At 46.4% G+C, this 22,579-nt stretch overlaps 1 protein-coding gene across 1 annotated transcript; it reads right to left on the minus strand.

Annotated features, from left to right (window-relative positions):
* Positions 1-454: 454 nt before the first annotated feature.
* HHIPL1 (HHIP like 1) lies at positions 455-22,579 on the minus strand (the record flags this gene model as incomplete). Its single annotated transcript, XM_026050436.1, has 9 exons — positions 455-975; positions 3,873-3,955; positions 5,907-5,988; positions 8,051-8,196; positions 8,887-9,013; positions 10,860-11,188; positions 12,033-12,176; positions 16,043-16,689; positions 22,349-22,579. Coding segments are annotated over 9 exons (2,310 nt in total), but the record flags the coding sequence as incomplete, so codon positions are not given.

The following is a 22,579-nucleotide window of genomic DNA, read 5'->3' on the forward strand; positions in this document are numbered from 1 at the left end:
AGCCAAGCGGTGCCAGCCGGGCCTGAGCAGGGGGCAAACGAGGCCACGAGCGCTTCTCTATTTTCAGCTACATATTGTGAAGCACGGCTGGGCAAACCTGGTATTATATTGAAAAAGATGGCAAGGTAAAAGGATGGATTTTTTTTTTTCTAATACATAAGTAGAAATATCGTCAGTTGTGATGATGTTTGGGGGCGTTATCCTTCTTAAAAAAACTCAAAATTATAATAAAAAATAATCCAGATAAACCCTGTCCCTTCTCAGGGACATTCTCAAGTCACTACTTGGCCTTACTTTTCCCCTCAGTGCAGATAAGAGCAGCAGAGGAAACCAAGCCACCTTGAGTGCTCAGGGCAGGAGCCATGTCCTCTGTGGAGCACCGTGCCCAGCACCCACGCTGCTCCGGAGGGGACGCCGGGAAACGGATGCTCTGGCATCCCATCCCAGCTCGGTGTCACCATCCCTCCTCCCCCTCCTCCTCCTCCGGTCGGTGGCTGCACACGACGCCGGCGTCCTCCTCGTGGGTGCAGTCGTGGGCGCCGAGGCCGGCGTGGGCGCACTCGAGGAGGCCGCGCTCGCGCCCGGAGCAGCGCACGTCGTCCAGCAGGATGGGCAGCCGGCTGCCAGCGCCGAACTCCGCCTTCTTGCTGGCGCGCACGGCGCGCGCGAAGCCCAGCTGGCGGCACACGACGGCGGCCGCCGCGGCGCCCCAGCCATCGTCGCACACCGTGCCCCAGCGGCCCTCGGCGTGCACCTCCACGCGGCCCCGGTCCCGCTCAGGGCCCCGCTCACCGGCCAGCCGCACGGCGCCGTCACGCGGCGGCCCTGACGGCTTCTTCTTCTTCCTCCGCTGGCCTCGCCGGGCGCCGCCGCCTGGACGGGGCCTGGCGGCCGTGGTGGTGGTGGTGGTGGTGGTGGTGGTGGTAGTGGGTGCTGGGGTCTCCAGACTCAGTGTAGGGGTTTCCACTATCAGCTCTGAAAGACACAGGCAAACGTGAGACGGAGATTTTGTGACAACAGCTAAAAATAATCCCATAAAACAACCCTTAAAAGCTTTCAGCTTTTTTAACCCCGCTCTTTGCTTCCTTGAGCCTGTTGAGGAGTGGCAACCTTTCTGGCGAGCCAGGGTTTCCTCAGCTAAACACATCTCCTGGGAGGCCTGCACCACTTGTTGCCTGCCCCGAGACAAAAATGTCGCCAAATTTCCAAGGTTACCAAATTTCCAATTGCAGACAGAGCTGCAGCAGCAACGCTATCGTGTCAGGGCTGGAGCTTTACCGGGAGAAGAGGGGCTCCCCCTTGGAGAGACGCACAAAGGCTTCTTGGAGACATGCACGATTTTGGCTGTTCTCCTCGTTGCTAATGATTGCGCTGTTAGCAAGGGCCGCGAGAGCTCTGGCCTCCCCACTGTGCCACATGCTCTATTCCGAGTGGCTGGAATCAGGAGCATTCAAAAAAGCAAATCTCTCTGGTGACTGGAACGTGGAAAAGGAACGGGGTTGCCAGGACAACACATAAAACAGGATTTGGGGTTGTGTTTTTCTTCCTTTTTAAAAAAAAGAAAACAGCCTTGAACTCTAAAGAGCTTAAAATTCCTGACTGTCACTGTTTCCAGGCGTCCCTGCACTTGCTTATTGTTCACAGGTGCTCCATTTTTAGCTTAAAAACGTATTTTAGCTTGTCAAAAGGAAGTAATTTGGAATTGCTCCAAATCATAATCAGCTGAGTTGTGACAGTGCCATATGCATTTGCAAGACACTTTGATAAAGACTTTTTGAATTTCATCCTAGATTTATCCTTCATTCTCATTCATCATTGGCTTTGCAGTTTAGGGACTGGGAAAAATGTAACAATCAAAGCCTTCTTAACATTACTTAATATCCATTATCCCAAAAGGCAAACCTTTGCAATAGCCCAGTTTATGGAAAAGTCTCTCAAAAATCTCCTATTTGGAGAAATATTCTACTTCTGATATCAAAAGTCTTTCCTTTTCTGAGAGTTGAGGTTTTGAAAACAAGAACACATGCGAGTCTGACCCATGCACAGCTCTGTCTTGGGAAACCGACCAAGCTAGCAAAGCTGCTAACAATTCTGGAAATCATATAACAATATATAGGATTGCAGGAAAGCTAATTGTCACCTGAGAACTACTATTACATACTTTTCTTCCCCAAACTATTTATTAAATATATTTCCAAGAAATGCACTCATTCAATTAACATAAGTTGCACACTTTAGTAATTCTGTAGCATTCACATTAAACACTAGCCAAAACAGCAAAATATTTACTGCTATACATCCTCGTCTCCATACTTCTAAGCTAAGATGTTTATGCTTGTTTTTCACCTATACCTGAATTTAATTCGTGAATTGCTTGGAGGAACCTATCCCACTATTTGTAGGTTTTAATTTGTGGTAAAAGAAACACTTTTGCCTTGAAAAGAAACAAACTAAGTAAAAAATAAAAAGATTTAGTTATATAATTTTTTAAAATTGAATTTTGGAGGTTTGCATAGAAAATAACCCCTAACAAAAAACAGAGACAGAACTGGTTGAATATGAGCAAAATTAATAACGTTTGAAAACTGTGCACAGAGCTTGCACAGTGAAGTGTTTCCAAATGCACGTCAGCAGCTAATACTTAGCCTTGTTTGTTCCACCTTAAGAGATCTAATCTCATAAGGTGCTGAGTGCCTTCATTCCTTCACCAAGTTAAAGCTGTAGGAGCTGTCAATGATTCAAATATAGCGTAACACAATTAACGTAATTAAAAATTAAATAAGAGTATACAAACTTCAATGTTCCTGCAGTAATATTAACTTAATTGCAAGCTTGTTAGAGCACAATGCATGTAAATAAAATACATTGCAGAAAAGAAATAAGATACTGCCAAGCCTAATTTGGGGAACCTATTAGTGCATTTAGTGCTTTGCTTTTATAACAGAAATTACACTTGGTTTGCTGCAGATTCATCTACATCTTTTCCTACTCCAGTTTTAGCAGCACAATACCGTATTCAGTAAGAGGCAATCAAAACGCCCTTGGGGGTCTGAGTAAAACAAAAGTTCACCTGAATAGCTGATGAGGCTATCTTTTGGGATCATTTTCTCATCACATTTTCTCTTACATACAGACAGCTGTGACTCAGACCTCATCTTGCGCAATGAGCTATTTCCCAACCTTCTAGCCATAATATCCTTCACCTCTTGAAGTGCTCCTCACTCCCTAAAGGTATTGCAAAAATCACTTATTACTAGAAAGTCACATACGGGATCTCAGTACTGAAACACTTATGAGGACATCACATTGTGCATTATAAAAGGGCCCTGTTATTTTGCAGCATGGAAAATGTATAGGGGCAGAACATATAAAGCTTTAATTTGGACAGGAGAGAGGAAATCACTCTTATCTCCCAGATTAGGTGAGCAAACTCCTCATCTTCAAAATACTTGGCAAAAATTTAGAGGTTACTTTGGCTACTTAGGCTTAGAGGCTACTCTTAGAGGGCATGGCCATAAACTGAAGCATCAAAAGTTCCACAGGAACTTAAGAACTTCCTTCCTGTGAGGGTGACAGAGCACTGGAACAGGTTGCCAATTGAGGGTGTGGAGTCTCCTTCTCTGGAGATCTTGAAAACCTGCTTGGACGCAGCCCTGTACCACATGCTTTAGGAGACCCTGCGAGAACAGGGGGGTTGGATAAGTGATCTCTAAAGGTTCCTTCCAACCTTAAGGATTCTATGATTCTGTGATTCTACTTGGAAGACTGACGTTCTAAGTGGTCTCCAAACATCCAGAGATAGTACAAGCTCTGATTTTATTGTCAGAGCCAACTAACATATATCAATAAGAAGCAGCAATAATGACACTTACTCTCCTTTGGCACAAACTTTATGAGCTTGCTTTTCACTTTCACTGGTAAAGGCTCAACTCGGCATTTTCCCGGTGGTGCTCTCCTGTGAAAAAAAGGGACACAGACGGCGAACAATCAATTCCTTTCCAGTGGCGTCATGAGCCCTTGCTTCCAATTGCTTTTCAACTACTAAAGCTCTTTGCGGGGAAAAGAATAAATAAAAAAAGTCTGTTTAAATGATCCAAATAATCTCTTATAGTAGAACACATAATTAAACAACCACATCTCCATTGATCAAAGTCCAAATCTTCACAAGTCAATGGAGTCTGCTGGCCGTGTTTTCACTTGCCATTGATGAATCCATTAAGAAAAAAAAGAAAAAAAAATTGGCAGACTCGAGCAATACAGAAAGAGATTAATCAAGTTGAAAATAGAGATCACAAAGCTAGACAATATATTGAATATGATACAAAAATCATGTGTGCACAACTTTTCAAGCTGTCTTAAAAGTAGCACTATGACACTAATATTCATATATTATTAACATAAAGGAAAAAGAAAAGACTTCCCCTTTTGTCACTGGCAGGTGAAAAATTTCCTACGGAACATACAGAGTTCTGCAATTTATCACTGTAAGGTATCATTTTAGTAGTTCCAAAAAGGCATTACTTTCAAACAAGACATTATCACTCTAAGTGCCTCCCACAGAGGCTTTCTCTTAAAATGACATGTTACTTTGATAGAATTTTGTCTCCTGAGAAGTTTTTTGCTCCTGAAAAGTTGCAATGAGTTCACTGCTTTTTCTTGCGATGGTTGCCTCGCTCATTTGCAGGCTCTCGGGCAAGATTTCCAAAACTGTTTTAAAAATGCATTCTGGTTGCATTTGGAAGATATAACTCCTGTGTAATTCACATAGCTTGAATTTACATTTCTGTCCACAAACAAAGAATTTGTCTCCTGGCTACTCTCACAGAGACATTACATAGTTACATAAATTTTCTTGGAAGGTCTTTCTTTTTCCTATTCTGTTCTATATTCTACACTTTACTAAAGATACTTCTTTTTAAAATTAAATTTATTAAAGAGACTTCTTTTTACATTTAAACTTATGACTGTCTTTTTCTGTTTTTTTTTATTTTTGCAGAAATTGTGCAATACAGGCCTCAACATATACTTTACAGGAACTATTCTACTGCATTAGGTAATGGAAAATGCTACTGTTGGAGGAGAAGTCAAAGGGAAAAATGAGGAAGTTCTGGGGCTGCTTCCAACATATAAATATAAAAGTGAGCTGACTTCAAAACAATGCTCAGATGGCTAAAGCTGTAACCATACTTCATTAAAAAAATAAAAGCAAAAGCTTACAAAGTCTCATTCGACAGTGCTAGCTGAAAGTACTTTGGTGTTTAGCCAATAACAATAATGTTTAATAAACAGGAAGCTTGAAAAAAAAAGCTGTAAGTCTTCCTGTAAAACACTAATTTTCCTTGCCTTACCCAGTCTCAAGTACAAACACATGGGATTCAGAGCGAGAAACGATGGTCTTAGATAGGAAAGTGATTTGCACATGAACGAAAACACAGGAACAAGTGTATTTTTTTGACCTTTTTTTTTTGTATTTTTTCTACTTTGTCTAGGAAAGCCCTACAGCTCATGTTGGGCCAGCTTCATCTGCAGCTGTGTGCATGGGGCTCTCGTGAGTGATGGAGCAGGTCTGAGAAAAAAATCCTTGACAAAAACTGCTTTGTTGCAGACAGAAGCCTCAGGAAAGACTGTCTGGGAAAGACAAGAAACCCATAAGACACTTCTCCAGCTTCCAGGAACAAATCCCCCAGCCAGCACAGTGCCAACAAGCTCCACAAGGAACCAGCATGTGAATGTTGGTCAATGCAGCTGCCGATGACTGTGGGAGCAGAGCAACCAGCAACGTGTTGCTCCAGCCACTCCTTGACCTGGCTCAACAAAGGGGCTATTTCCTTGGTCAACATCATTTACCACATTCGAACCTGGACCAGAGCACCAAAGCTGAGCTTTGCCATAGGAACATCTCGTACCTAGAGGTGTCCACCACTTTGTAAATCACTCCAGCACGAGCAGTGGCACTTGGTACGCCGGTAGACATGAAGTAAAGCTCCCCTAAGGAGAAAGAACCAGACAAACACAGCCATGAGCACTTTCCATGGAGCTGCAGCACTGCTCAGCACAAAGGCACTAACTCTGCCTTGTAGACCAGAGAGCACTGAGAAAGCTGGGGCTGAAGCAGAGATATCTGGCTCCCAAAGCAAACCCCTCAGGTTTATATTTGGGTTTGTAATGAAAGTCCATGCACATTCCAACGGCATAAAAAATCCTCCGTGACTGTGCACATTAACGTATTATTATGAAACACTATTTTGACAAACTTCCACTGCCCAGCCTTTAGCTGTCATTTCAGTCAAATTTGTGTTCTTTAACTTCACTAATGCAAAATAATCAAACCCTGAATTTCATTTGTCAAAACATAATGAAAGTAAATTAAGACTGTTCACAACTATCTTCTGCTTTTTTCGATTAAGGGCTCCTTTGGGGTGAATTACAGAAGAAAAAATATTTTGCTTTTGCTTCCCCAGCTCACTCACAAAGTGAGCTGTATCTCACAGAAAAGGCATGCAGGCTTGCCGCAGCTCTGTCAAGCCACACGGGCAGGGCTGGACCTTCAGTCGGGCAATATCCCTCACTATTTATTCGGGGCATTTTCTCCTAGCGGGGTTTCCGTCCCGCTCCTCCGGCTGTGCCGAGGAAGCCAACACTAAACTGCTGGCAGCACAAGCAGTCCCCTCCGGCGCTCCCCTCCGCTTCTGCCAGCACAAGTGTGTGTGAGGTGCAATGAAAAAGGATGGGGAAGCTGATCTGGCTGCAAGAAAAAAAATAATGGAAATATTTTTCTTAAAAGGGGGAGTGGGGCTAAGGAGACAACTGAGACGTGCTCAGTGAGGGTAGGAGGAGACCCAAAGGAGGACTGAAAGGGAAAAGGAGCAGCCTTAGTCCAAATAGTGATGTGAAATATTCCTGGCAGTGTGTCCTGCAGCACAGGAAGGGGTCCTTCTCCATCTTTCTTTCCTGGAAATTATCAGGAAGAACTTAGCAGCATTAAAATAAATGGTGTGGTAAACTCATAAAACCAGACTCCTCACAAAGCAAAAAGGGGCAAGACTAGTCATTGCAGATAAAGAAAACTCATTGAACTGTTATCAATACTTTTTTCCTACTGAAATAAAATAAATACAAAATAAATTAAATACAAAACAAAATGAATAAAAAACTCCCCCTGAGAAGAGACTGGTGGCCGGAGTTTCCACCCACCTCTATTATATTTATGGAAACCATGTGTGAACGGCCCCAAGGCAGGAGGAGGCTGCCGGGAAGGGCGGCACAGCCGCTCACCCTTCTTTTGGGCTGGTAACAAGGTGCCTGTGCCAACACATTCACCTCGGCTTCTTCATCTCCTCCTCTGCAAGTCACAGGAGCTCCTTCCTCAAAGGTAAAACATCTCAAGTGTTAAAAACACAGCTATGTAAAACTTCACAGAGGCCACATCTCCCAGTCCTGTATGAGGCAAAATCCAGAGCGATGCAAAAAACCCTGCAGCCTTTGGCAGATGCCTCATGCAAGACCTAAAGTAGAGATGTCAATCCACTCCACCTTGAGATGTACAAAAATTCCAGGCCACTACAAGCAAGTTCATAATTAGTTGTTTGTTTTATCTACTTTCCCATATCCATTAATGCTAATAGATTTCTCTAGCCCAAAGCACAAACTTGTCATATTATCTTCCTCTCACTTCAGTAGCAGCTTATCAGCCTCCGGGGGCCTACATACCCCAAGGCATTTCACAGTGAAGCCTGAGGTTTCTTTCCTGAGTCAGGTTTTCATGCATTTGCCCTCAGCTGATAGCTTTGCACAAAGGGCGCCTCAGGAGCCAGGCAGGGAACCACCTCTCCCAGTTCCTGGTTCAGTCACTGTGCAGTTACCCGCTCAGGGACCCGACGAAGAGCATTTGGTGGCTTCAGTTTGATACTGAGAAGAAGCTGTGAGTGAAACCCACAGGTGCTTGAAAGACCAACAGCCTCATGCTCTGTCACCTGCCTCCCAGAAGGAGCCCTCTCTGACGAGCCACAATAAGCAAACGGCTCAAAGTGAGATAACACTAACCACTTACCTGCTTCATCCTCAGCAAAAGAGATGATATATTGGTAATAGTTATTGATAAGCCCGGGGAACATGCAGGTCTGTCCCGTGCCCATGCAGATTTCGCTGTACTGCCACTCGCCGGTAGCGTGGTCCTCCTTCAAAGACATCAGCCGGCTGCAAGGCAAAAATAATCGGCATCAAGTAGCCAGGACGAAGGTTTTACGGACATCTGTCAGAAAAATTAAAAGGATGCTTTGTACTCGATTTAGTTGTGATAGAAACTGCCGGTGAGTGAATGTGATTCGAGCAGCGGGCACACAGACCACCTGGGGTGTGAGGGGGAGAGAGAATCTGAGCTGAAAGCGGGGGAGATACCGGTACAGTTGGGAGAGGAGGTGAGGGAAAACGAGTCAGTCTCTTGCCTCATCATGGGTTCACATCAGATCCACTACTGGGCAATTTAAAGTATCTTCTGTGTCTGGAAATGCCAAAACAGGAGGTTTCTTTAGACGACAGTAGATTTTTTTATATGATTTTCAGGGTTTTCATCAAACCTCTTGTCCCCAGCCTTTCCTTTGCACTGACACCGTGTGTACCAGCAACATCTATGGCTGCTGGAAGGTGAAGACTGCATTGCTGTGCCCCAGCACAGAATAGAAATCCACAAAGCACAACATGTGAGTCACCTGAATTAAGCAGCTGGGCTTTGTACAGGATGTGTAACCAGCACCTAGCAGCAAAGCCAGCAAAGGTCAGACTGCAAGAGCACTTGTAAACAGACGTAGTATCAATAGAGGCCATTGCCTGGGCCTCTATTCAAAAGCATTCAAGAAGTTTTTAGCAAGCATTCAAAAAACTACTTACCCACTCATAAAATCACCAAATATGTACAGGCCATTCAGGTTTGGAGACTCACAACCCCGATAGACATAGCCTCCCGTAACAGACTTGCCCATCTTGTGTGGATAAGCATAAATCGGAAGCACGTCATCTGTGAAGGTGAAAAGATATGTGGCTTGTTGTACGATGCAAAACGGCTGTTTATATAGCTCTTGTGAGGCTATCGTGATACAAACAGTTTTATTTGTGCATCTGCTGGTTAAATCAGCTGCTGATGGAGCCAAATGGTGTTCCCCTTTCACCTTTCCAGAGTGCTATTCAGTAGCCCATCTGGGTGTTGGTGCAGACCAAGGAGAGGCTAGCTCAGCCTGAGCCTGGCCAACGTTTCACTTGCAACCTGTCTCTATTAGTGGTCAATTTCTAAACAGTTTGACTATTTTTAAAATCAATTTGGAGGTTACTTTTAGACATACTGCATCCATGCAGATGCTTGCCTTGTTTTGGTGGCAAAAGAGAGACAGTGACAGGTGATTCAGTCAGATTCTGTCAGCACCAAGATCTTGTGTTTCATCTTAACCTGAAAGAGCCATAAAATACTTACGGTATGGCACAGGCAGGATGTAGTATCGCCACGTTCATTGAACAATGCAAGCTAAAACACAAGAGAGTGGGAAAACAGAGGGAGCTGCCCTCATTTTGATGCTCTCTGAGGTCCCTCCTGGGTGGGTCCCCGTCCGTCTTTCCCCTCGGGGACACATGTACGTCTTATCCGTGCTCACCCCACTCCTTCTTCATGGTGTTTCTCCCTGCCCTACATTTCAAACGTCCAGACATGAGGCTCAATGTGTGCCCATCCTTCATGTCCTGGCTACGTTCAGGCTACTTGCCCCACAGCAGTGCCAGCCCGTGGCTATGATGCCCTCTGCACCAGACACATCAGCTAAAGCAAGTGCCTTGTTTGCATGGGCTGTGACACTTTGGGGCTGTGACACTTCGCTGTTCTGATAAAAGGCTCTCTGAAGGCCTCAGCAAGCATCCTGAATCCCTGGGGAGCTCAGCAAAGTGCTCAGCTCGAAGGCAAACAGAGGCACTGACACACGGGAGAGCTTCCAGGGAGCTCTCTGAGAACTGCTTCAGCAAAGGAGGTGCAAAAAAGCTGCTCTGCACTCTCAACATTTTTAAGGAAATCCTCACATCACTACCACTTCACTTACATCTAAGTTAATAAAAGGCAGCAAGTTAAACAACATCACAGGGCACATAGAAGAGAAAAGAAAAATCAGAATCTCAGTGCAAATTGGGGCCAGTTCACTGGCTTCCCTGGTCTGTGGGAATATTGCAGCACAAGATGTGGACCAAATCAGAGCTGGCAACACAACATGCTCTTCCTTGGCACATGCACCAGAGTCCAGAGAGATGGCAAATACACTGATTTCAAGTCTCAAAAGCAAAAACAAAGAGAAAAAAAAAAAGAAAAAAGAAATTGGTGTTTTTCTTTTTGGGTTAGTTAAAAGAAATAAAAGCATTCTGTATGTGCTGATACTTGTAAAGCAGTAGTGTGCATATTAGCTGGTCAGCTTACAGTTATATATTGTTTTTTTCTTTTAAATAAGGACACTACTTCAGAGCTGTGAACAAAATTACAAATTCTTGAGATTGCTCTTCCTTCTCCCGGAAATCTTATCTCAGATGACAAAGATGAAACTATCTCTCAAATCACAGAATCACCAGAAACATTTGACCAAAGTGCAGATATGGTCCAGAACCACAGTACCAAGTACATTTAATTTTTCTCCTAACTCAATAATAGTAGTATTTGAACTTCTAATATTTTTCTCCAGGCCACTTCCACTCTAGATGGAGACTGCACAGATTTACGTCCTTAAAATGTATGTTTGCAACCAAGCAGCCAGCCTTGGAAGGCAGAAATTAAAAACGAACGTGAGGAGAATTTCCCAGTGGGAGAGGAAGGTAATTTAAACTGAACGTGTATTTACCTATTGAAGAATTAGTGCAAAGCTTTTTATCGTAACAGCTGAACCCTTCCCTGGCCCTCCAGCCGTAGTTTTTCCCTTTCTCCACGATGTCGATTTCTTCGTATTTATTCTGCCCCACATCGCCGCAGAAGAGGCGGCCCTTCCCTTCCTTCGTGTGGGGCTCGCCCCGGTCGAACGAGCAGCGCCACATGTTCCTCACGCCGTACGCGTAGACTTCGGGGCGAGCTCCGGGCTCGTCCACAAACGGGTTGTCCGGGGGGATCCTGTAGAGAGGCCCTCGGTCGTTGTTGTCCACATCGATCCGTAACACTTTGCCCAACAATGTGGATCTAGGTTTGGAAAAGAAAGGGAGAGAACACAGGTCTTTCAATATGCCAGAGAAAAACAACCAACCCACCCACTGGAGGCTCTTAGGGATTGATGGGTGAGGTCTGACACTAACCGTGGCTTGGCGGGACACTCAACAGAGCAGCCTGTGGGTACTCAAGCTCCCACAAGCAGCTTAAAAAATGATGGTCTTGATCCCGCCAGCGTTCCCACACACCAGCACACGCCCGGCTTTGCTGGCCTGAATAAGACCAGTCACGGGAGAAAAATGGGCAGAGAGCCGGAGCTGGCAGGACTGGGGCCAAAGTTAATTTACTCTTCACGCCAGCTGCCAGGGGCCGGTGCAGGAGCACGGCACGGGCGCCGCAGCAGGGCCAGCAACGCGGGGGCCACAGGGCCGCATGCGGCTCCCTCGCGCCTCGGCGCTGCCGGCGCGCGTGCCGGCTGTGCCAGCGGTTTTGTGCTCCCGACGTTGATGCACGAGTGCTCGCACGGGGACCGTTTCATTCGACATGGGCCGCTGAGCAGCCTTCAGATGGTAATGACCTCGCCTGCCCACATGCCTGGCAGGCTTCAGCTCGTCGCTTGGAGGGGAACGTGGGCATCGCTCCGCTCTTCCCGTTTCATTGACCCCTCCGTTTGCCAGAAAAAGAAAAAGATCTCAGAGAAAAAGAAAAAGGGAGGTTCCGTGAGTTATCATTTCTTGCTGGAGAAAAGAAACAGTACAACAAGCTCCTCTATGGAGGAGTCGTGTTGGAGGCCAACACACACCCACGCCTGCACAAGCACCAGCAAAGACACAGCACGAGACACGCACGGTGCACACGAAGCTTGAGGGGCTCATACTTGTTCTGGGCATTTCCGAAGGTCCCAAAAGGATCCCCAGCCATGCCTCCATCTCCAGTAAATATATAGAGATAACCATCATCTCCAAAGAGCAGCTCTCCTCCGTTATGATTGGAAGCCGGTTCTTCCACTTCCAGGATTATCCTAGTCAGAAACAGCAACGAAGCATCATCAATTGCACATGTTCCAAGCAAAGGGGAGAGCAACACCTTAGTCTAATAGCATCCTTGACACATGTGCATGGCTGCAGATCAAGTCTGATGCATCCTTCTCCATACCCATGTTATTGAAATTTTATTTAGGCATAACAGGTTTCAATATCTTACGTAATTTCAACATATTTTCTAGATTACAGAAATACCAAATTGTGTAATAAGGAAACTGAAAAAAACACATGACAGGGTAGATGTTTAAATTTATTTTCCCATGCCTCTTCCCTCCTCCTTGCTGTACTTTAAAAAATGAAAAAGGCATTGCAGTTCAAAACCAGATTGCAAGCTACAGGCAAAAGCCCTGCAGTCTCTCTGTGCATCTGTACAGTAACTGACACATACAGACAGGTACTTTCAAGGAGACAGAAGACTTCTCAAATATTAATTAAATAATAGTTAAATTCTTAAAGAGAAAAGACTAAAGGAGAATGAGAATTATATATACAATACTTTACGAACTTAAAGAACTTTTAAAAGCATCATCATCATCTTAACACTTTGACAAAGGTTACTCAAAGCAGTACCAACATTAACCTTCATTGTGAAACCTGTAATTCTCTGTTACTTTCATCTACTTATTTTATTCATCTTGCATCCCTTTCTTAGGGAGGAAAAGGTGAACTGTGGAAAAGTATAACTTCATAGAACAGTAAAGCCACAAATACATGCAGTAAAAATTTCCAGGCATAACAAACGAAGCTTATTTTACTCCAGCTCTTTTCTAAAGGACCAGATTTCATGCTGGCAGTGCCTCTTAATATCCATAAAAATAGCCATTTATAATCATGTATAGTACCTCACCTTCAGAAACTTTGTCATCTTCTAAAAGTACTGATAGTTACAATCACAAAAACATTGCAAAATGTAAAAATGACATTGGTAATACATAATTATTCTGACCCCTGCTATTAAACTATCACTTTTGAAATAAAGCAGCTGTGTGAGAGCACACAGAGACTGCAGCCATAAGGGAGGATCCCACAAGGAGCAGAAACTGGAGTCCTCCAAAGGAAGACTGAAGAAAATTGAAGGTATTCAGTGAAAATCTGCAGGTGTAAAGACATGGGCCTTCCTGCTCGAGCAAGCCATGTTGTGGGGCCGAAGGGCCCTGAGGGTGGTGCGTGCTGGATGAAGTCGGTGGGAGCCATGCCTATACAAGCACAACAGGACCACAGGGGTAGCTTTCCTTCCAAGCTTTTGCCTCAGTTGAATAAGTACAGGAAATGTTACAAATGGCGAACATGACAATTTTTCATTGAGGCAGCACACAGCTCCACCCATTCACAGGTTTATGCTCCTCACTCACTTTCCTGACAAACACATTTAAAATTCTCTTTACTTGTCATCAATGAGGCCACTCAAACTAAATTGCTAAAATTTCCATATAGACCAGTGTCCCCTTTCTGTCATCAGGCTACACGTTTTTTGAGATATAATCATTCAGTGCTGAGTTTTTGGAAAGCACTTAAGACACTCTGTGCAACGGAGTTACAATCTTAAAGATAATACTAGCCAAAGTTCTCTTAGAACACTGGATGGGCTAGACGAAGACCTTCCGCGGGTTGAGGAGGATTGGGTTAGGGATCACTTAGGCAAATTGGACACTCAAAAATCTATGGGCCCAGATGGGATGCACCCAAGAGTGCTGAGGGAACTGGCCGAGGTTATTGCTCAGCCTCTCTCCATCATCCTTGAGAGGTCCTGGAGAGCAGGGGAGGTGCCCGAGGACTGGAAGAAAGCCAACGTCACTCCAGTCTTCAAAAAGGGCAAGAGGGAGGAGCCGGGCAATTACAGGCCGGTCAGCCTCACCTCTGTCCCTGGAAAGGTGATGGAGCGGTTCATCCTAGAGAGAATCTCCGGGCATATGGCGGAGAAGAAGCTGCTGAGGAGCAGTCAGCATGGATTCACCAAGGGGAAGTCATGTCTGACGAACCTCATAGCCTTCTATGATGGGGTGACAGGCTGGCTGGACGAGGGGAGAGCCGTGGATGTTGTCTACCTTGACTTCAGCAAGGCTTTTGACACTGTCTCCCATAACATCCTCATACGGAAGCTCCGGGACAGTGGGCTAGACGAGTGCACGGTGCGGTGGATCGAGGGCTGGCTGGATGGCAGAGCTCAGAGGGTGGTCATAAATGGGGCCGAGTCCAGCTGGAGGGCTGTGGCCAGTGGTGTCCCCCAGGGGTCAGTACTGGGCCCAGTGCTGTTCAACTTGTTTATCAACGACCTGGACGAGGGCACGGAATGCACCCTGAGCAAGTTTGCGGATGACACCAAGCTGGGTGGAGTGGCCGACACTCCGGAGGGCTGTGCTGCCATCCAGAGGGACCTGGACAGACTGGAGAGTTGGGCAGAGAGGAACCTCATGAGGTTCAATAAGGACAAGTGCAGGGTCCTGCACCTGGGGAGGAATAACCCCAGGCATCAGTACAGATTAGGGCTTGACCTGCTGGAAAGCACCTCCACGGAGAGGGACCTGGGAGTCCTGGTTGACACTAAGTTAACCATGAGTGAGCAGTGTGCCCTCGTGGCCAAGAAGGCCAATGGGATCCTGGCCTACATCAGGAGGAGTGTTGCCAGCAGGTCAAGGGAGGTGATTCTGCCCCTCTACTCAGCTCTGGTGAGGCCGCACCTGGAGTACTGTGTGCAGTTCTGGGCACCCCAGTATAGGAGGGACGTGGAGCTTCTGGAGAGGGTCCAGAGAAGGGCAACCAGGATGATTAAGGGAATGGAACATCTCTCGTATGAAGAGAGGCTGAGTGAGCTGGGCCTGTTTTCTCTGGAGAAGAGACGGCTCAGAGGGGATATGATTAATATGTATAAGTTCAGGAAGGGAGAATGCAGGGAGGAAGGGGACAGGCTGTTCTCACTGGTGGCCAGCGATAGGACGAAGGGTAATGGCCACAAGCTGAAGCACAAGAAGTTCCGTCTCCAGGTGAGGAGCAACTTCTTTACTGTTAGGGTAACAGAGCAATGGAACAGGCTGCCCAGGGAGGTTGTGGAGCCTCCTACTCTGGAGGTCTTCAAAACCCGCCTGGATGCCACCCTGTGCCACATGCTCTAGGTGTGCCTGCTTGAGCAGGAAGGTTGGACTAGATGATCTGTAGAGGTCCCTTCCAACCTTAAATATTCTGAAATATTCTGAAATATTCTGAAATATTCTGAAATATTCTGGATTTGTGATTCTCCATATACAAACCTCTAATTATCTGTGCATGCTACTGTGGAGGATCTGCAAGGTCAGACTCATTAACTCAGAATCAGCATAAATTTAGAAATAGGGAAAGCTATATTTTTAAAAATAATGCACATTAATTCTTAGGTTGTACCTCAGTCCCTCTGTCCATCTCCTGCAACAGCAAGAGTTACTACACCAAAAATTTACTATACAGATACTATAAAGATGCCCCACTTAAAAACAATTAGGATGATTTCCTTCTCTATAAAGCAAAATCTTAATCTTTTTACATGCAATATATAGTGCAATATGTATATATGCACATATTCTCTATTCTAATAAGCTCTGTAATACAGAGCATCTGCCCTTACTGAGAGCGGAGCTTTGATTTTCCATTCTATCTCTGCAAATTCAGAATTCCAGTCATAGTGTATCTGTGCATGTTGTCCCTTTCTATCCTGCATTTTGCAGCACTTCCAATGGACATGAACTGACTTGAGCATATAAAAAGAATATTAAGTCAAATATATCTCATTCATTGTAGCTAGTAGTCCCGAAAAATGCACAAGCTGTCCTCTGAGATTTCAAATACATTTGTCAGATAAACATGTGTACAATACCTTTCAGAACCATGGTCCAAAGTATTCATGTCAGCAGGAGAAATTCTGAACTCACTGATTCGGATTCTCTCTTCATAACGAACTTCAACTGAATAGTAGACATACACTTTACCATTAAATTTGAATTTAGGATGGAAGACAATACCTAGAAAACCTCTCTCGTCTCCTTCCCAAGGCGAGGTGAGCACGGCTTCACTGATGTTCAGAAATGGCTTTTCAAGCCGCGATCGGTCGGGGAGGTAGGTCCACACCAGGCCAACCTGCTCGGCAACGAAGAAGCGGTGGGTGCCGTCGTTGGCGTGCACCATCGCAACGGGGTTGCGCAGCCCGTTGGCCACCTCCACCAGGCAGAGCTGGAGACAGCCCTCCGCGTTGGCCGTCACAAAGCCCAGGTTTTGGTTGAGATTCTCATTAGCCAGGAGGTGAGGAAAGCAGTAGTCTACGTCCTCCAGGGAGAGGTAGCGGCAGAATTTGGCCACGTTGTGCTCCAGGGCGATTAACTCTTTGTCCGTAGAGAGGTACTGGAAAATGGACCTGCATTTTTGCCAGACTTGCACGCAGTAGTCTTGGCAAAGCCCTGGGATTGTCCGCACAGGAGTAGAGGGATCCTCGGCGTCGTACAAGTGAGCTGCGTACGGAGAGCACTCCTAGAAAGGGAGAGGAAAGAAACTTCAGGAGATTTTCCTGGAAAATACTCAAAACAGCTGAACAGCAACTCTAAATGCAGAAATTTCACCTTAATCAGAACATATGTCGTGGTTTATTGTGAAAATATATTAACAAGGGGAAAAGATCCTAGAAAATGGGTTTATCTCAGTATTTATGGAAGTGATCTTTAATATTCCCAGTGAAGACTGGCTTCCACATGTGAGTATTCACTTATTCAAACATGACTCAAGAAAATTGCCCCAATATTGACATCCATCTCACTCCATCACTTCAGTGGGGAAAAAGATTTTTCCCTCCTGAATGTTCTACTCGCTCACAAATTCATCCCAGCATCATGGTGAAACCAAGGATAGGCTGGAGAGTTGGGCAGAGAGGAACCTCATGAGGTTCAACAATGACAAGTATAGGGTCCTGCACAGGGGCAGGAATAACCCCAGGCACCAGTACAGATTAGGGGTTGACCTGCTGGAGAGTAGCTCCACAGAGAGGGACCTGGGAGTCCTGGTTGACACCAAGTTAACCATGAGTCAGCAGTGCCCTCGTGGCCAAGGAGGCCAATGGGATCCTGGCTGCATCAGGAGGATGTTTCCAGCTGGTCAAGGGAGGGGATCCTTCCCATCTACTCGGCTCTGGTGAGGCCATACCTGGAGTATTGGGTGCAGTTCTGGGCTCCCCAGTATAAGAGGGACGTGGAGCTTCTAGAGAGGGTACAGAGAGTGAAAAAGAGGATTAAGGAACTAGAGCATCTCTCATACAAGGAAAGACTAAGGGAGCTGGGCCTGTTTACCCTGGAGAAGTGAAGACCGAGAATAGATCTGATCAATATGTGTAAGTACCTGAAGGGTGAATATAGGAAGTGGCTAAGCTCTTCTCAGTGGTGGCCAGTGATTGGATAAGGGTACAAACTGAAAAACAAAAAGTTCCATCTGCACTTGAGGAAGAACTTCACTGTGAGGGTGCCAGAGCCCTGGCACAGGCTGCCCAGGGAGGTTGTGGAGTCTCCTTCTCTGGAGATCTTCAAAACCCTCCTGGATGCCGCCCTGTGCCCCGTGCTCTGGGTATCCCTGCTGGAGCACGGGGTTGGACTAGATGATCTCTAGAGGTCCCTTCCAACCTTAACTATTCTGTGATCCTGTGTGATGGCACAGCAGCAATTATACTGAGAAGATTCAAGTCCTGCATTTCCAGACTGAGGAGGGATGAAGAGAGGTTGGCAGGGCTGAAGCTGCTGCTGGGGCCACTCTAAGAGCAACGCGCCAGTGCTGGGTGCAGTGGGGTGAGGAAGTGGAGGAGGAGACAGGAGGGACATCCGAGACGGGAAGCCTGCCCTGCCTGCACCATCCCTGTCTTGGGTGGCAGCTTTGGCAGCTTTTGGCACCCAGGAGATGCTTTGGGCACCTCACCAGAATAAGCTGAGAAAGGTCTCAAGATCTTATAACGGTGACCAAGTTGTACAAGGGATGCTCAGATTTACTGCACTAGGTACATGATTTTAGAAACACAAACGGTCAGAGTTCAGACAGCCATCTCTGGGAGCAGCTTGCTGATTGTGCAGTCCCCAAAATCCTGCCCGAGGGCTGAGGCAAGTTTATTTAATCCAGTGTACACCAATAAGAAAGTCCTTACAAACCTTCTCTTTCATATAAAAAGCCACTGCAATCCAATCAAACTGCCTGCAAGTTAAAATCTGACCAAGCTGATTCAGTTCTCCTGTTCGACAAGGGCTTTTTCTTGCAATAAACATACCATATTTTCCAGCTGTAATGCATCTTCCTGACAAGAATCTCAAAAATACTCTCCAAATAATGCAATATGAGTCAGTGGAGACCCAGTTATTTTCATAGCGTAGATAAATAACAGAGGCAAGAAACACAGGAAGCAAAACTATCCTTCCTGAATAAATTCTACATTTTTAATCCCTATATGACATTTCTTCCAAGCAAAACCAGCTTAGTTAAAAAAAAGAAATCTCCAGGGAGTTATTTCTTAATGCAGATTACACAACTATTCAACAGCTTAAAAGATAAAATATCCAAGATGCTTAAGTATTTAAATTAGCTGATAAGTACACACAATATTTAATTTTATTTTATTTTCCATTACGTACCATAATAAACCGAGCAGTCGTATAACAGATCATTAGTGTACAATGAGCTTTCCTCCTGTACTGTCAAGCCATTCATTGCAAAATGAAGGTTATTATGCCTTCAAATGAGCAGCAATTAATGTGATAAAAAAGGGATTGCATGTGATACAAAACACTGAAATTGCATACGCAGATTGGGTAATAGCACTCAACTCAGTTACGTGAGCACTGAGGTGCCAGCGACAGAAAAGAGCTGGAATATTTGCTGATTCTTTTGTTATGACTGAAAATTTTGGCTTTAAAACCCAAAGTTAAGCAAGACAGCAGGAGAATCTGAAGAGAGGGCTGTATCAGAGGTCATTCTGTGCATGGGATTTTCCACATTAAGAGAGAACAAGCATTCTCTTTGCATCCCATGATGTATCTGGTTCTCTGGCAGCCCATCTCAAATAAATCTTAGGTACCATAAAGCGACATCTTGGCTTCACTGTCAGAATTAACAGCAGCACAGAGGTAAGATTTCCCAATTCCTGTGCCATTGTGGATTATTCACCTCAGCCTGAATGGTCATTTTGGAATATCTTCCGATTTTAATTCCATATGAGATGAAGCCTGAATCTTGCTCCTGGATCTCTCTGCTTTTGAAACAAATATCGCCTTCGTCCTTCCCACTGGGTTGTCATGTTCCCCCAGAAGGCCAGGAAACTGCACTCAGTCACAGCTCAGCATCACCAGCACATTTAAATACTCATGCCCAAATGACACATGAGGCTGGTTTGTTTGTTAACTTTGAACAGTGATATGATCCAAAGAGCAAAGAGCAATGGCCAAATGACCGATAACTTCAGCAGGACTAGAACAAGCTCACACTATGGAAATACCGCACTAGAACCAAACCGAGGTTGTTGAACCTAGCCTGTCCATTCCAGGAATAGAAACGCAGCTATTTATCTGAGGAGCTGCACCAGCCCGAATTTGGCCGAACACCCCCAACACACAACAGCTTATTTACTTTTGCTATCAATCTGGAGGAAGCAACACACATGCTCCGGAAAACACCCAACTTTGATGCAATTCCTGACACTCCCTGTTGACTTCCACTGTCCCAGTCCATAGGCACGGAGGCAATAGGAAGTCTGGGAGAGAAGGGCCTGGAAGGGGCAAACCTGAGGGAGAGGTTTGCAAAATCACAAAGCAACCACCTATGGTTAACACAGACCTGCTAATCCCAGACCCAGCAATACTGAAGCTATGAGGCATTTAGCAAAACCATCAGCAGATCCGCTTAAGGTAGATAAAGCACTCCCTTATGGGAGATGCAAACTTGGAGAATTTGCTGCCACCTGCGGCTGCACAGGCAGATAGGATCAGCAGGCTGGAGGAGGATCAGACAAATTTGTGGACAAGACCATAGGCTGCAAAAGGCCTAGGCAGGGCTGGCCTCCAACAGCCCTACAGGAGGTGGGGAAGGACCATGGGAAGCAGCCAGCCCGGCGCGCTCTTGCAAAATGCCACCCTTTATGACCACCATCTGCATTAACTTCTCCTCTTGGGCCTGACTATAAGAAATCCCCTCTAGGAAGGGAGCCAGGGTAAAGAAAACAGAGGAGTTAAAAAACAGCATCAAGGACAACAGATGGAAATAGGGTGGGAGGGTCAAAGGATCAAGAATGAAGCACCAGGGAACCGGATGAACAGCACTCACAACATCTGTGACTACATCCACAGCACTTAACAAAATTCTACCAATAAAACTAAAAAGTGACTATAAAACCGAACACCTTCAATCTCAAATGAGCTGGTGCCTTCTTCAGAACCTTATCTGCACACTTGGGTTTTGCAGACTTCTCTGTAGCTAACAGGATGTGGAGAGAGCAAATAAATCCTGCCACACAGCAGCAGACGTAGCAGCGCGTAACGAGTCACTGTGTAAGAAAAGGGAGGACTGCTCAACCACAAGTACAAAAAGAGACACTTGTCAAAGTAATTTCATTACATATGAGAAGCATCACAAACTGTGTGCAAAAAAAAAAAAGAGATACAATATTGAATAATTCACAGAAGAGCACTTATTAATTCAGGTGTACGATATAAATTTTATGTAGAAAGAATAAATGAAAGCAGGAGTGTTCTGGAGACATTTGTAATGTCTAAACTTCCATTTTGTGCTTGCATGCCCAGAGGTGAAACCATTTGTAGCCACGTCTCGGGCTGATGATACATAGAGCTCCTTAGGACGTTTCTGTGAATCATTTCTTCCATGCTGAAACATTTTACTGCCTCCAAAGAAATTTTCAACATCTCTGACACACACAGGAGACTTCCTTAGCACTTCTAGAGGCAGAGCGAGTGCCTATCTGGCACCGCTAACTTCTTGTTTCCTATCTAAAAATGCTCTTCTGGATACAATTTGTTTCAGGAACTTAACTCAGTACAAGGAGGAACAAAATAAAAGCCAAATCTCTAACAGCTGCTGTGGAAAGGGGCTGTCCTTCTCTATGTGCTTTCAGTAACACAAGACAGCCCTGCAAAATACAAAGAGCAGGGCAGCTCTGAAGGCCCTTTGATCCCACCTCAGCACAGCACACGAGACTCCCCTGTCTGAATTATTTAAGATTTACACTTGCACAGCGCAGAGCTGCCACTGCTCTGTCTCAGGGGCATTTTCATACATAGGAGGCCAGCCCTTGTCACACGGTCACAGGCTTGGCTCCCTGCAGCCTGTGACCATCGTGTCAGTGTAACCGGTCGCAGAGCAGAGCCCTGGGAGGAACTTTCCCTTGTGAAGGACGGCTGCTTCAGGGCTTGCTAGGCCACAGCTCCAGGCAGCCCCCTGCACCCAGGGAGGGTGTTTTACATAGGTAGGTCCCTCCCAAGCATCTTCATCACCTCCCTTGGTGAACGTCTGGCCTTGGGAGGGCAAGAGAGTCCAGAAACTGCATGTGCCCACGGGGCCACCTCTTAGAGTGCTGCTGTGCACAGGTTGCAGTGCAGCAACATCCCCGTTACTCCTCGGACACCTGCAGGGACCACCAAGTCTAGTGAGGAGCCTGATGGACACTGACTGCTCCCAGGTTCAGCACAGAGCACACTTTGGGCTTGATGCCCGGGTGCCAGGTACCACCATGCACTGGCCGATACATCACTGCTAGGCTCACGCACTAACCCCATGTTTAGGCACTAGTGCCTCAGCTGATGCACCCCTGTGTGCTCCAGGGCACCTGTGGTGGAGCCAAGGCACCCTGCAGCTCTGTGGACAGCCTGAAGCACCCGAGCCTGCAGCCGTGCACCCATCGGCGGACTGATGCGCCCACGCCTGCGTGGTGTGTGCCCACGCCTGCGTGGAGTGTCCATGCTTGCATGCTGTGCCCACGCCTGCGTGGTGTGTCCACGCCTGCGCCGGCACAGCCGAGCCTGCCCCACACGTGGAGAAGCGGCACCCAGAGCAGCGCGGCCAGACCACCCAGCGCACACAGCGACGCGCCCCACGCGGGTGGATGCGCCCACGCGCGGGCCGCAGCCCGCGTGGCCGCGGGCAGCCCGGGGCTCACCTGGCACAGCAGCTCCTGCAGGTGCCCGGCGCACGCGGCGTACGCGGGCCCGTCGAGGCGGGCGCTGAGGCGGTAGAAGCGCTGCAGCAGCGCCCCGTCGCGCCGCTCGTCGCAGCAGCCGAAGGCCCCGTAGCGGCGGCAGAAGGCGAGCGGCCGCGGCGGGCGGAACGGCGGCTTGAAGTCCAGGCACTGCGGGTGCGGCCGCGACGGCGCCGCCGCCAGCGCCGCCAG

The sequence above is a fragment of the Nothoprocta perdicaria genome, unplaced genomic scaffold (assembly GCF_003342845.1).
Source record: "Nothoprocta perdicaria isolate Ctin4 unplaced genomic scaffold, notPer1 scaffold_69, whole genome shotgun sequence".
Taxonomy (NCBI): Eukaryota; Metazoa; Chordata; class Aves; order Tinamiformes; family Tinamidae; genus Nothoprocta; species Nothoprocta perdicaria.